Consider the following 15,052-nt stretch of genomic DNA (forward strand, 5'->3'; position numbering starts at 1 on the left):
TTTCTTCAGAAGGTCTCTTTATGACGAAAATCGTTTCCTTAGCATGTACAACGAACTAAAAATCTACGTATCTCCTAAGTCAAAAATTTCATCAACTTATCATTTTTACTATCTTTAGAATGTGTAGGATATCCCTGTAAAAGTTACTGATTGTTAACCATTGAGCATAAACCGCCCCTAGTCTTCAGGTAGTAGTGTAGTGTAGTGTACAAGTACTGATTTCGTAACTCAAAGACTTATAACTCAGAAACGGGGACTCGGATGAGCAAAATTTTTCATGTCATAGCATTATTTTCACGTCCCGGAACACACAGTAACCAGATATTGAGTTCAATTCACCAACAATATTGAACAAAATAAAATAATTAAATTTCTTTATTTCATATGTCATATGCCGTACTATGTAAAATCAACTACAATAAAAAAATTGAAATTTCGCCTGATAGATACATCTTCTTCTAAATTCACATGCATAGCCATTGAAAAAGTAAAAACTGCATTAATAAGAAATATATTTGAATTGCTGATAATATTCAGAACAATGGTTAACAAACATATTGTAATAAATAAGTACAAGGCATATCTTAACAACAAAAATCCCCCTGCCTTTTTTAAAAAAACTTTCCCAACAGTTATATATCATTACAATAAATATGGAATTAGAATAAGTTTAAAAGGGCATATAACATTATTAAAATATTCCAGTAGTATAAAATATGAAACAATCAGAAATAAATAAAGTGATATATCAGATTCCTTATTATAATAGTAAATCTGTGTACATGGGGCAGACATTTCAATATGTCGAAAAAGGATTAAGAAATCATCAAGTCATAAAAAAATGAAACCACATCAACCAACCAAGAAATATTGTAAAATTTACATTTACAAGAGGTGGAAAATCTTTCAAAAATAAAAACAATTATGGAAAATTAGTTATTCACATAAAACTGAGGAATATATCATCGAGAAAGAAACTAAGTAATTTGAGAGAAATTTAGTACACTGTTTTATGAATTTCAATTTAAATCGATAATCACATCTTTTTTGTTCTGAATTATGATAATTAAGATCAGAAAAGATTTGTATTTCGATTGAATTATATTGTATTTTAATATTCATGTTGTGGGTAATAATTTAATTCATATTTTAGAGTTCTTAACAGAGTATGTTGATATAGACCAAAATCAGTTCGAAAAATAAGTTTCAAAAATTGTTATTATTCAACCAACTGAATTATATATTGAAGAAATTTAATATGATTTCCTATAGCAAGTTTGAGCTCATAATCACTTTTTTGCATTTTAGGCAGTTAGAAGCAAAAAATTCAATTAGACAACGTACGTTTTCTTTCCATAGTTCATATATGGACACTACTATTTGCAGAACTGTACCTGGATTCACCAAATCACAAATAGAATTGTGCTACCAACAACCTGATGCAACCTTGATGGCTCTAGACGGTTTAAATCGAGCTGTCAAAGAATGCCAATATCAATTTCGAGGACATAGATGGAACTGCTCATCATTAGAGACTAGAGGCCAAAATCCCTATATAAGCTCAATTTTAAAAAAAGGTTAGTGTGTAATAGCTTATATTATTCAAAAACTTCTCGTTCCATAGATAAAGTTATTCGGAATTTCCAGCACAAATAATTGATAAAATGATAATGATACCTTTAATTAACGTTGATATATTTGGAAAATTTTTTCAGTTACTATAAAAGAATGTGTATAAACGAGCTCGAAAGTTGTTCTCTTATCTGAGCTTGAAAAATGATTTTTTTCAAGTGAAGATACAGGAAAAACACTTCAAGGAAGCTTGTTTAAAGTTTATCCCTTTGATTATGAAACATTCTGTGTATTTACAGTTAATTGTATTTAATTTCATTTATACACGGCTGCTAATAAGAGTATATGAATATGATTTCTTTTGTTTCTCATTTTTTAAACCCTTTTATAGGTTTTTGTTGCTAATTTACTTAATTCTAAGTCTCTTTTGTTTAGAAATTAGATTTTTAAACAGATAAAAAAATGATGTTCAGATTGTTTGCGGTCTTCATTAAAATTTTACTTGACATCTTGCAAAATAACTAAAAACAATAATTTGGAAGCTTCCTTTTTCCTATGCATGTTAACAAATTTTAACAATTCTCTCTTTGTTACATTTGATTCCGTCTACAGAATATCTGGATTTTTATAATTTTATATAAAAAAACTCACATCCAATTATAAAAATTCTTCAATCGCAATCCAACACAAAAAAGAAAATTCTTAGAATTGATCAAGATACATAGGAACGAGAAAAAAAAATAATTGATAGCTGCTACATATTTTTTAAATATAACAACTATTGAGAAATGAACAGATTTTTATTTTAATATTAATGTTGTAGGTTATTTATTAATTAATATAATTATGTAAGCTGCAACATCAATTTTGTTGAAGAACTGAATAGATCGAAAAGTCAATTTTGCACCCGTTTTTTCTTTTAGAAGAGAACTGATATCAAGAACATTTGGCAACAAAAAAATGTAAAGATTTGTCTATTTTTTTTATGTTGAACTAGGTTTTTATTGTGGCACAAAAATTATATAGAATATATCGAAAATCCTGTTGTGGTAATTAATTTAAAATCACTACGTGTTCCTCATCGGGGATTGAATTTATAATGAGAATATAACAGTGCATATATATGAGGATATTAAGAAATTACATTAATTCAACAAGAATTATGGAGAAATACATGTTTAAAAAAATGTTTAAATTATAACTTTTAAATAACGACCAATGACAATAATTAATATATATTGAGTGTATTTCTTTTCGATGCTATTCAATTGTTTTTTGTTAGAATGAAATCCGTCCAATTTAAAAATTGGACAGCTCTGTACTGTACTTTAAAAACCATGAACTAATTATCAATTTTCAACAAATGTTTCCTGCATATTCTGACACAAAAACATTTGGCCTTAGAGCTATGAACAATATTGGAATAAATAAAAATTGTGAGCAAAACCGCTAATCTAAAGCTGGTCTTGGTTTTGGTCTTCTTTTTCTGCAAGACCACGATCCCAAGACCAATACCATCACTAGAAACAAAAGAGAACTTTTCGAATTTTGACAAAATATTTAGACTAATTTTCTCAAATATGAATAAAGTAACAATTATTTTTTATTAAAGTTTATAAACTTAAATGATGAAGGGCCATTATTCTAATATTAATCATAGTATAAACTTGTCTGAAGATAAAATCGAAACGAATCTCTCTCCCTACCTATTTTTTGAGAATGTTCAAAAGCAAATATTTATATTCTGTAAGATGTATGGTTTCCAACAATGATATTGAAAAGGAAATAATGAATTCAAAATGTAATTAATATAGGAGCCTTTTACCACATTGCTTTATTTTTTGTTGAATTGAAGCGTGCTGGAAATACGAGATTGCTTTTATCCTAGATGCTTTTAACACTGAATAATTTCACGTATCAAATTGATATATTTATTGAATAACCATCAACACACAGTCATTCCTCGATAACTGAGTGTTAAATTTCATTTTACTTTCAATTATCAGTGGAGATACTATACATAAGATTAAGAAAGTATATTTATTAGAATAGTACAAACACTGAAGACATCGAGTGTGTTGATTCATTTAATGTGAAAATGTACAGTGTTTTCCACTTTATTTAAACCCCCTTTCGATAATTTCTAATTGAAAAAGGTGTGAGAAAACATATAGTACAAAATCAATAATAGATTGAGTAATGATCACATCTATGAATATATTAAACGCAACTTAATTTTTTGAATGAAACTTCTCATTGTGGAAAAGTCGTACCTATTTTATCAATAGATAGCAAAAAAGTCAAAATTATATTTATTTTGAAAGTATCGTGCACCCAGTAAATCAAATATGGCAAGAAAAATGTTTACGACTTAAAGAGTGGTGTGGTTCTTAATTTTATGTACCATTTTTCTCAACTCTTTCTGTCTCTCACTATGCCCTCTTAATTATCGACCCTCAGTACTTCTAGGTTCTGTGTTTGGTCTTCCCATTTGGATTTCGCTCTTTCACTAAGTCTATTTTCTATATATCTCCCCTTCCAAACTTAGTCTCTGTACTTTACTTTATCTTCTCCTCCCAACTGGTTTCGTAGTTCGTAAGCGTTCGATATTCAGTATTTTTCTTTCCAATATTCTTAGTTTCTCTTCGTCCTTCAGTATTAGACTGATTACTTCAGCTGCATAAGTTACTGTTGGTCTTATTATTATCTTGTAACTTTTTATTATAGTATTTTTACTTAAATTCATATTTTTTGATAGTATCCGGTATTTATCACTTGCTCAATTATTCTGTCAAATATCTCTATTTTTTTTGTTTTCCAGTTTACTATTTAAATGTATTGAAGTATTTCCTTCATCTCGTCTTGCAGGCAATATACAGTGCCTTTCAGATAAAAGTATCCACCTTTAATAACTTTTGTAGTACTGGTATTTAGAAAAAATCCAAAAACACGTCAATTTATGTTGGAAGGGGCAAGCATTATGGCTTATTTAAAGTTACTGGAAAAGCCACCCCCTCACCCCTAGCAGCATCCCCTTTATTTTTTTAAATTACTTTTCATATTTTTTATTTAAAATTTGGATACTCCTCTTTGAGCTGATTTCAAAAATGTATAATACTTGTAGGTTAAAGTGGTTAGTTTATGAGATAAACAATTTTTCTTTTAAGAGCACAAAATTTACTTATTATTTACTTTCACCTTATTTGCCTGTACTAAAATGGGTTGTACAACAGTTCAAACTCTTTAATCTTTTTAACTGTGCTATTTATTATGAAGTTACAATAAGTGTTCAAAATGAGTACCATTCACTTCCATACAATGGTATAATCTATTTTGAAATGCCTCTCTGACATTGCTTAATACGGCTGGATTTAATTGTCGACATTCATTTTCTATCCTCTCTCGTAAATCATCCAGAGATTCTGGTTGGGTAGCATAAACTTTTGTTTTTAAATACCCCCATAAAAAGAAGTCTAGGGGTGTTAAATCCGGTGACCTAGGTGGCCACTCCATCATCTGCCCCCTTCTACCTATCCAACGAACGGGGAATGTTTCGTTTAAAAATTGTCGGACAGGCATAGCATAGTGTGGGGGAGCTCTGTCTTGTTGAAATACCAGTAAATCTTCGGAAAGGTTATCATCATTTTCTATTATTGTTGTAATACGTGGGTCAACCCCTTCCCTGAGTAACTCAAGATATGATTCACCATTTAAATTTCCGTTGATGAAGAAAGGTCCGACAATGTGGTCACCTAGGATACCACACCAAACGTTTAACTTTTGGGGATGTTGTGTATGGAATTCACGTATAATATGTGGATCACTTTCAGCCCAATATCTACAATTATGCCTACTTACTAAGCCATTTAATGACCATGAGCATTCATCAGAAAAGCAAATATTGTTTAACAATTGTGGATTGTTATTGATAATTTGCGTCATTGATTCGCAAAACTCTAGACGACGATCAAAATCATCTTCATTCAACTCGTGCACCAACTTAACTTTGTATGGGTGGTACTTGAATTTATGTAGAACTCGGAAAACTGTAGAAGATGAAACACCGATCGCTCTACTTATTGTTGACAACGATTGGGGTTGTTGAGCCTCTAAGCTGACTTGCCCTAAAATTGCCACTTGGATTGCTTCGTTATTTACGAGTCCCTCTCGCTTATGCACTTTATTGCAAACAGACCCTGTTGTGGTAAATTTCTCCATCAGTTGAATTACATACTTATGAGTTGCATGTCTTCCGTCATGTAATTCGTTAAATATTCTAGCAGCAGCTCTTGCACAATTATTATTTTGGTAGTATAAACCTACAATTTCAATTCTTTCTTGCAAAGAGTAAACCATTTCAGAGAAACAAAATAAATAATGTATCAAATTACACTATCAATAGTGACTACAAATTCTAGTTGACAATGTCAAACTTTGATAAAAAGTAGAGTTTTTTGTTGTTTGGATTTTTTAAGTAGAATAAATAGCACAGTTAAAAAGATTAAAGAGTTTGAACTGTTGTACAACCCATTTTAGTGCAGGCAAATAAGGTGAAAGTAAATAATAAGTAAAATTTGTGCTCTTAAAAGAAAAATTGTTTATCTCATAAACTAACCACTTTAACCTACAAGTATTATACATTTTTGAAATCAGCTGAAAGAGGAGTATCCAAATTTCACATAAAAAATATGAAAAGTAATTTAAAAAAATAAAGGGGATGCTGCTAGGGGTGAGGGGGTGGCTTTTCCAGTAAGTTTAAATAAGCCATAATGCTTGCCCCTTCCAAAATAAATTGACGTGTTTTTGTATTTTTTCTAAATACCAGTATTACAAAAGTTATTAAAGGTGGATACTTTTATCTGAAAAGCACTGTATATTATATTTTGTTTTGGTTGAAAATTAGTACTCTGGTTTTTGTTTCCTTATTTATTAAGAAAACAATACTTGAACATAAAGTGTTATATGCAAAATTTGGAATATTCCAATTGGCAGATATATGCGATAATTACGAGTATATTTGGAAATGTCCAAGTAGCAAAATAAACAATATATAATGGTGATTATTCTATAATATTTCTAAATCTTTTTCTACTCACATAGAATTCGTCGAAAATAATTCTTCGTTTCGCTGATTGAATCCAAATCACCAACTTAATTTTCACTTAATTATATATAGACTTCAAATTCACCATAACTCATTATTACTATTAAAAATGTATTCATTTTTTGTTTCAATTCCCTGGTAACATTTTTTCTTATAGAGTAAAAAATATATGTTGGCCGATGTTCTGGCAATCCGTAGATGTCATGTCTGGATGCAATGTTGTGGTTCCTTGCAACGGGTATTATCCACAAGTTCAATATAGATACAATTACTCTGACCCTGGTATATAGTTGTGACTCCCAGAATCTTTCGGCTGAAATATCCCTAACAGCTGAAAACAGGGTTTCAAATATCGAACGGGGCTTTAGTTTTCGATGAGGCTGACGTTGATTATAATTCGTATTAATATGTGGAAGGTTAAATTTACGATGATTTTGGTATTAATTGAATTTGGAAGAATTTTTCAATCGAACTATGTGATTAGTGAACCATGCAGAAGTCTACACTCACTGGATCTTTTGGTAGACAATAATTGTAAAAGTCATCTGTCACGTGTCATGTAACCACGAGGTTCTAGGAAACTTTGGACGGCATGAATATTCAATAGCCATACGGAGGCACTTGTTTTGTACCACCTGCAGGGTGCGGGAATTTTGTTTGGTACCTGAGTAGTTTGTTGTATGTGGTGTGTTTACTGTGTCTTAGCTTTTTGTACTTGTTTGCATTTGTATTTCTTTGCACAATGTACCCTAATTAATTTTAGGGTACTGCTTGGCAGGATAGTTTGTCCGTTAATGTTTAGCTACGATTGCAATGAGCTGATTTTCTTAACCATACGTTTGAGTATGAATTACTCTCTTTTTGAGGCATTTATAACTAGGTTATTGTTGTGAAAATATTGTAAAATTTTGTTGTTTATATGTGTTTAAATGATTTTGAGTGCGTGATAGGAATATTTCGCCGATGCTACAAAACGAGTGTCTCTCATCATACTAGACTGTTAAAATTTGTTGGGAAATGGGTAGGTCATATGTAAAAAGGGAATACAACAAAGGTGATAAAACTGACCCTTGCGGAACTCCAGCATTTATGGGGTATGGTCTCGCCATGCTTCATTATTTTTAACGTAAAATTTTCTGTTGGTTGACCAGGAATGCAAAATTTTAATTAAACAATTTGGTATGTTTAAATTTACCTCGACCTATACGGAGTCTAATAATTTTTGGACATTTGTCGATAGCGACCATGATGGACTTGTTTTTATTCTGGAAGCTTTCTCTAATATAATTAAAAACTCTTATTATTTGAGCCGTCGTACTATGTCCACATCTGAATCCGTATTGCTCGGGGGGTATAATTTTTTCTAAAAAGTTTCTAACCTAACCTAACCTAACCATAACTCATAATCACACCTTATATTTGTGAATATATTTACATAATATCATGAGTAAAATCTGAAAAATTTATATATATAAATTTTAAAAACGAGGCTACTTATATTTTCAAAAGTAAAATGTCTCAAAATTTTGTATGTCGCAGTGAACGTTCAAATACATTATCACTAAATCAATCAAATCTTTCCTATAACGTTAATGAAAAATTTGAAGTTGAGATAGAATTTTCAATTCACACATTTACAGCCTTTTATATTGAAAAAGTACAGCGTACTTTTGTGTTTGATTCGTATATCTAATCAACGTGTATGAGAAATTCACACGTAAAGTGCTAACAGTCAACATTCTTTGATGTCACTATCTGAAGAAATAACACTACAACATTTTTCTATCCAAATTTGCTCTTAGAAAATTCAAATTATTTCGATCGATAAACTTTTACAATACAGATGTTCAATGCCAGATGGATACCGACATTAAAGACGGTACATTTTACTTGCTGTTTGTCTTATTTGTTTTCTTATAAGTGATCAAAACCTATTAAAAGTGTTCATGCCTTCTGCTGTAATCGTTCGCACGATACATATAGCAGATCAATCACCAATTTTCTACTATGACCAATGAATCTACGCTAATATGTTTCGGAAACAATATACAATATCTAACTCTAATTATGTCTACTTTATGTCACTGGTTTATACATTCTTTTCGTCGCTTTGTTTCGTTGTTATTTTATGAGTGAATCCGTAATCCCGCGACACAATTTTTATTCCAATTTCAAACATTAACTTCAAAAGGATATATCTTTGGTTCCCAATATTCTAATTTGATTTGAAGAGGTTCCTTTAGCCACAATAATTAATTAAAATAAGCAATATTTGAAATTATATTGCTTGGAACTGAATATTTTTCTTTCACATTTGACACTTAATATGTTTCAGATTAATTTCACTCATACGGGTGTGTCTACTTAAGTTGGAATCATATGGAAAACTTTATTATTAGCGATTTCATGAAAAAAAGTTCTGGAAGGTCCAGAATTTAAAATGCAACCAATTTTTTTGAACCAGTATACGAGGTTTTCAAAAAATTTGAATTTTGTGCAAGAGTAAAGTATCTATATTTTTCACAATTCAGTAAAACGTTATAATGTAAAGTATTGGATTAAAAGTTATAATCAAATATGCAATTACAGCCATTGTGATTATTTACTAATCATTCCGTATTAATTATTCTGACTGGATATAATTTATCTCTCTTACCTGTACAATTTACATAAGTAATGAATGCATAATAATTATTTATTGTAGAATTTGAAAAATCCATACACAGAATTTTTATTAAGCAGAAACAAACATAATTATATTTTAATTCAATGTCCTACAGCTTCGACATATCCACCTTCTCTTTGTAAACATTTAATTGATTTTTTGTCAAACTTTCCGTATCATATTTGGAGTAAATTTTAGGCATTCTTCAGAAATAATCGTCTCAAATAGCCTACATCATCAAATGGCCCTTGCTGATAAACCTGCTGTTTTAAGTAACCCCATAAAAAAAGTCGAGGAGAGTCAAATCAGCAGACCTAGGAGGCCAAATACCTTTGAATTACCTTCCCATTAAACATATTATCAAGCATTACTCTAACGTTTAAGGTACTATGGAAAGAAGCACCGTCTTGTTGGTACCAAATTGTCATACCTTCTTGTAACGGAAGGTCGTGCAAATGTCGACACCACACCATGCGTTCGTTTTAAAAGAATATTCTTTCTGAGTTTTTATTACAATGTTTGAATTACTGTTAGACCACCAGCGACAATTTTGTGATGAGACGGTTCCGTTTGAAGAAAATGTTGCCTCATCGGAAAATATTATAGTTCTTGTAAAAAACTGGTCTTCAATCAGCTTTGCATGGATAAGAGCACAGAATTCAAAACGAATATCGTAATCCCTTGGTAGTAACGTGTGTACAAATTGCGGTTTGTATGCATGATATTTATTACCTTTCAAAATATTTGCCACTGTATCTTTACTTACTGAAGTAGTTTGGATTGCAGAGGCCCTTTTTCTCAATGACATTTTTAGGTCTTCTACGACAGAAAGCATCACCTCAAATTCAGTATCTTCATTCGCAACCCGTTTATTCTTAAATTTATTTTCTATACTTCAAAGCATCAAATTTATTTAAAATTTTTGTATCTGTTGAATGCCTAATGTTCCTATGCGGATGCCTATTATTAAAAATATTTGCGGCCTGTCTATGTGTTTTATAATTGTCTCCAACAATTAACCATTTTTTCTTCACGATTTAGTTAATTTACCATTTTTATTGTAATGTTATAAACACATACTTCATGTCAGGGCATCCTAGATTGGTTTAATCCTGCCAGAAAAATTAATACGGAATGATTAGTGAATAATTACAAAACCTGAAGTATCATAATAAAAGGCTGTAATTACATATTTGAATATAACATTCAATTCAAACCTAAATTCAAATTTATAACGTTTTTCTGAATTGTAAAAAATAAAGATACTTTACTCTTACGCAATATTAAAATTTTTTGACAAACCTCGTATACTGCTTTGAACAAGTAATATCTGATGGTTGAATTTCAGCTTTTGAACCATGCAGAACTTTTTTTGCATAAAACCACTAATAAAAAAGTTGTCCATATGGTTCCTACTTAAGTATATCGTTTTTTTTTTCTACTAAATTTAATTAAATTACTTTTGACTACGTAATAGTGGGTTTCATTAGGAGTTTGGAAATAAGGATTTTTAATTACGCAAGTGACAAATTCACGGAAAGTCATGCAAGCCCAAAATAGTTATTTACGTTATAAGTCCAGGAAGTGATTTGGTACGGTACAAGATAAATCTTTATATGGACGAGGCAACGAAGGAGCCGAGTCAAGAATATCTAATCCAGTACCGTAATAATAACTTCACGGACGTATATGCTAATAACCTTTTTTTTTATATTGTTTTCGGTTTTCAATAAAACCAAAATTATATTAAAATATCTTTAATTTTCCGGATTCAAATTAATACTAAAAAGTCGACTTTACAGTACAGTATGGAAAAAGAAACAATTTCTGGACGTGTAATGAACGATACTTTCCACTGTACTCATCTGGAAGCAATGCTAAAACGGATAAGAATTAAATTTAGATTATTTTATTTTCAAAGTACATAATCATCATTCATCGTAATAGTACGAAACATGATTAACATTTAATTCATGTTAATTTTGAAAAATATACGAATATATGAAGAAAATCCAGATATTTCATGAAGCATATTAGAGCAAGTCAGTGCTGGTTTGTTACCAGCAAAATTCAAGTGGAGTTATAAACACGAGTATGAACATTTTATGGAATGGCGAGATATACATCGTTTAGTTTGTGAAAAAAGCCAAGAATATGAAATCTTCCACGTTATGGAGTCAGTGCTAAAGAGTTATTTAGCTATAAAAGAAATTGTTGGTGAAACAAAATATCCAAAAACTATTGCTTTTTTGAAGCGGCAAGCTGTGGGCTATATAGCAAATCCATTACATTTTTATGCGAAGCTTCAGATGAACAATATCCACTGGCAAAAATTATTTTAGTGTTTGGGATCTTTAGCGCATGCCGTAGAGATGATTTAATACGTTTGAGTGAGACGGTATGAAAGAAAATGGGCGCTTTATTTCTGTGATAGAAGTATAGAAGTTTTACCATTACCCATGAGTGATTTACATTCGAGCCCTGTGCACTTTACCATAAATGTGCAAATCTACGGCCTGAAAATATGAACAGCAGGAGATTATTTGTGGCATACCTAAATCTTAGTTATTACGCCCAACATGTTGGACGCCATACTATCAGCGCTGTGCAAAATCTCTGAAACCTATACTTAGCTCTGATAAGAAATGGAGGATGGCGTTTTTTCAATGTAGCAGAAGAATACATAGAAGAATCCATAGAAAAAAAAATAGAAATATCATAAAAATTGTGCAGCTTAAAATGCAAAATACAGACTCTGTGACCTTTCATCATAAAAATAAAAACATCTGCTTCAACATCTTTAGTTTGAAAGAATGAAATACCGAGAGAATGAACAATAAGTGTTACTATTAATACCAACGATTCCTAAATATACCAATAAAGTTGTTATTATTTTCAGAAAAATGTTGTTTCTTGTTATTATTCATTACAATTCTTTTTCTTATTTAGCGCACGGAAATAAGATCGGAGATCGAGAAAAACAGATTAAAACATAATAAAAAAATATATCATGTCTGACTGTGAACAATGAACATTTCTTGCTGTCAATTCAAATATTCTTGGGTCGTTATCAAATTTGAATTAACCTCTTGGTAAATAACAATAAAAACATTTTAGAGCTTGTACAACCATCACGAAAGGTACTAAACTTGAGGCTTGGTGTAGCATTGGAGTACAAGATTGTTCTGCGGCGCTACAAAACAAAACAAAAATCCCTTGAGTTAAGTGAGAGATGGTTGGATGCTTAAAAATTCACTAAAAAAGTTCACTATTGATGGCTGCTAAACAAATACTAAACAACGTGGCGTCTTCAAACTTGAAACATATGCTGTATAGATTATGTAGTTTCGAAGAGAGTGGTATTTTTCAAGCAGCTACCGCCATCTCTAGATCAGGTCAAGTACTTCTGGAGTCGTGAATAAAAATTTCTATATATTTCTATAAAGTTTGTTCGTAATTGCCACTTCACTGTAGAGAAAAATGGATTTTTTGGAGATTACCAAATATTTAGCTCTCTAAAAGAATATTAGAGATCCGTCTTTGAAATTGTATTGTATACCTTCTTATGAGCTCTAGTTGGATTCAGATTCAATTGGAGAAATTTTTCCTAATACATACTGTTAGATTCTTTTTTTAATAAGTAGATTTTTATTATAACAAAGTTGAGAATCGGTACGCAAAGCTTACGTAAATCTGTGTAATGTCTTAGAAATCAGTTCATTAACAAACATACTAGAAACTTTCAAACATTTTATCCATTTTAATGGTAGAATGGTCATTAGAGAATTGTGTACAACGGAACAATTATAAGTGGTAATTGGAAAACACATTTTCGAGATATTGGAATCATGTAGAGTATTTGCTAATTGACGTTTGGATTTTTGTGATTCGAACAAAGCTAAGAATTCAGTCAAATCTGTTTCGAGTACGCATTTAAATATAATTAAAAGAAGAAACGTTCTTTTTCACATACCGACTCATTACGTCGCTTAAGAGGTTGACATTTTCGAGTGTGCGATATATTGAAATGTTAATTTAAATGACTGCTTGTTATCTGAGTGTGTTACAAATATCCGACGAAAAACTCTCATTTTCATCGAGTTTCTAAGAAACCCTCAAACGTGACAATCATCTTAATGTCGAAGTATTTTGATTGGTGTACATTTTCAAACTGATTGTAACCATTTTGGTGTATCAATTAATTAAAAGAGACTGCATTGACTTACACTGGTTTTGGTATAAACGGCATTATATGCATCAACAATACTTAACTTTTTTTACTAAGTTCTTACTGTTGAAAAGATACTTCTTTATTAGGATGAGGATACGTGTGCAAGGACTTTTAGTCCCAAATGGGCAGGTGTCTGAATTCGCAATATTTTTATTTCGCAGATATTTATTGCTTATCATTTATGCGCAATTACTGGGGCATGTTGAATATGTAGAGAATCACCACCCCTAAATTTTTTTTTTCAATTTTAGATAATTTTTTTTTAATTTTTTTATGATACAGCATTAGTAAATACATATAACCCTGAATTTTCAACCCTTTACAAGCTACCCCTATTTTACCATGACGATTTTTATTTTTAATAATTTCTTTTTTTCTTCTCAATTCAATTTGATCTTCCGCCTTCACCAGTCGATAACCGATCAACGATCAATCGATCACTTTCATAGATGGAGGCAGAACAGCTCATTCTGCATTTAAGCTGCCATTGGAAATTCAAAGAAATTCAGATGCAATATGCAACAATCGTCTATGGCCACAGTGCTGAAACAATGTAAAATTATTTATTTATTAATCTGGGATGAATGCATTATGGCACATGAGATATTAAAGGATATAAAAGGATATATAAAACAACGATAAATTATTTGGCGGCACTTTGTTACTCCTTTCAGGTGATTTCAGGCAAACACTTCCTGTTATTCCACGTTCAACGTACCCTGATGAAATCAACGCTTCCTTAAAATCATCGCGACTATGGCGTAATGTTGAAAAAGTACAGCTGACGGTGAACATGCGCGTTCAAATGCTTCAAGATCCGTCCGCCGAAACATTCTCTAAACAACTGTTAGATATTGGCGATGGGAAAGTTGCTGTACATGAAAATACTGGATGCATTAAATTACAGACAGACTTGTGCACAATCATCGACTCGCAAAATACCCTCATCGATCGCATATTTCCCGACGTACACACACAATATGTAAATCATAAGTGGCTGGCAGAAAGAGCGATTTTGGCAAGTGAAAATGTAGACGTCAATGGATTAAATTTAAAGATACATCAGTTGTTACCTGGGACTTGAAGTCATATAAATCTATCGATGCAGTTTGTGGTACCAACGAGACTGTGAATTATCCAATTGAGTTTTTAAATTCGTTGGATTTGCCAGGCATGCCACCACACAATTTACAATCGAAAGTTGGATCACCGATTATTCTCTTTCGTAACTTAAACCCACCACGGCTATGTAATGGCACACGATTAGTCATTAAAACATTAATGAAAAACGTTATAGAAGCCATCATCTTGAATGGCAAGTTTCAAGGCGAAAATGTGTTGCTGCCACGAATCCCTATGATTCCGACAGATGTGCCAATTGAATTCAAACGCACTCAATTTCCAATTAGATTGGCATTCGGTATAAAGATCAATAAATCACAAGGCCAGACATTGTCTGTATGTGGCTTAGATTTGGAAC

At 31.2% G+C, this 15,052-nt stretch overlaps 1 protein-coding gene across 1 annotated transcript in view; it reads left to right on the forward strand.

The window, feature by feature from the left end:
• Nucleotides 1–1,350: 1,350 nt before the first annotated feature.
• The window catches only part of LOC130442801 (protein Wnt-10a-like), a 52,368-nt gene continuing 38,666 nt past the window's right edge, over nucleotides 1,351–15,052 (forward strand). The window contains exon 1 of the mRNA XM_056777157.1: nucleotides 1,351–1,577. Within this exon, the coding sequence (XP_056633135.1) occupies nucleotides 1,367–1,577 (211 nt within the window). The 5' untranslated portion in view covers nucleotides 1,351–1,366. The remainder of the gene's footprint in view (nucleotides 1,578–15,052) is intronic.

The sequence above is a fragment of the Diorhabda sublineata genome, chromosome 4 (genome assembly GCF_026230105.1).
Source record: "Diorhabda sublineata isolate icDioSubl1.1 chromosome 4, icDioSubl1.1, whole genome shotgun sequence".
NCBI classification, from domain to species: Eukaryota; Metazoa; Arthropoda; class Insecta; order Coleoptera; family Chrysomelidae; genus Diorhabda; species Diorhabda sublineata.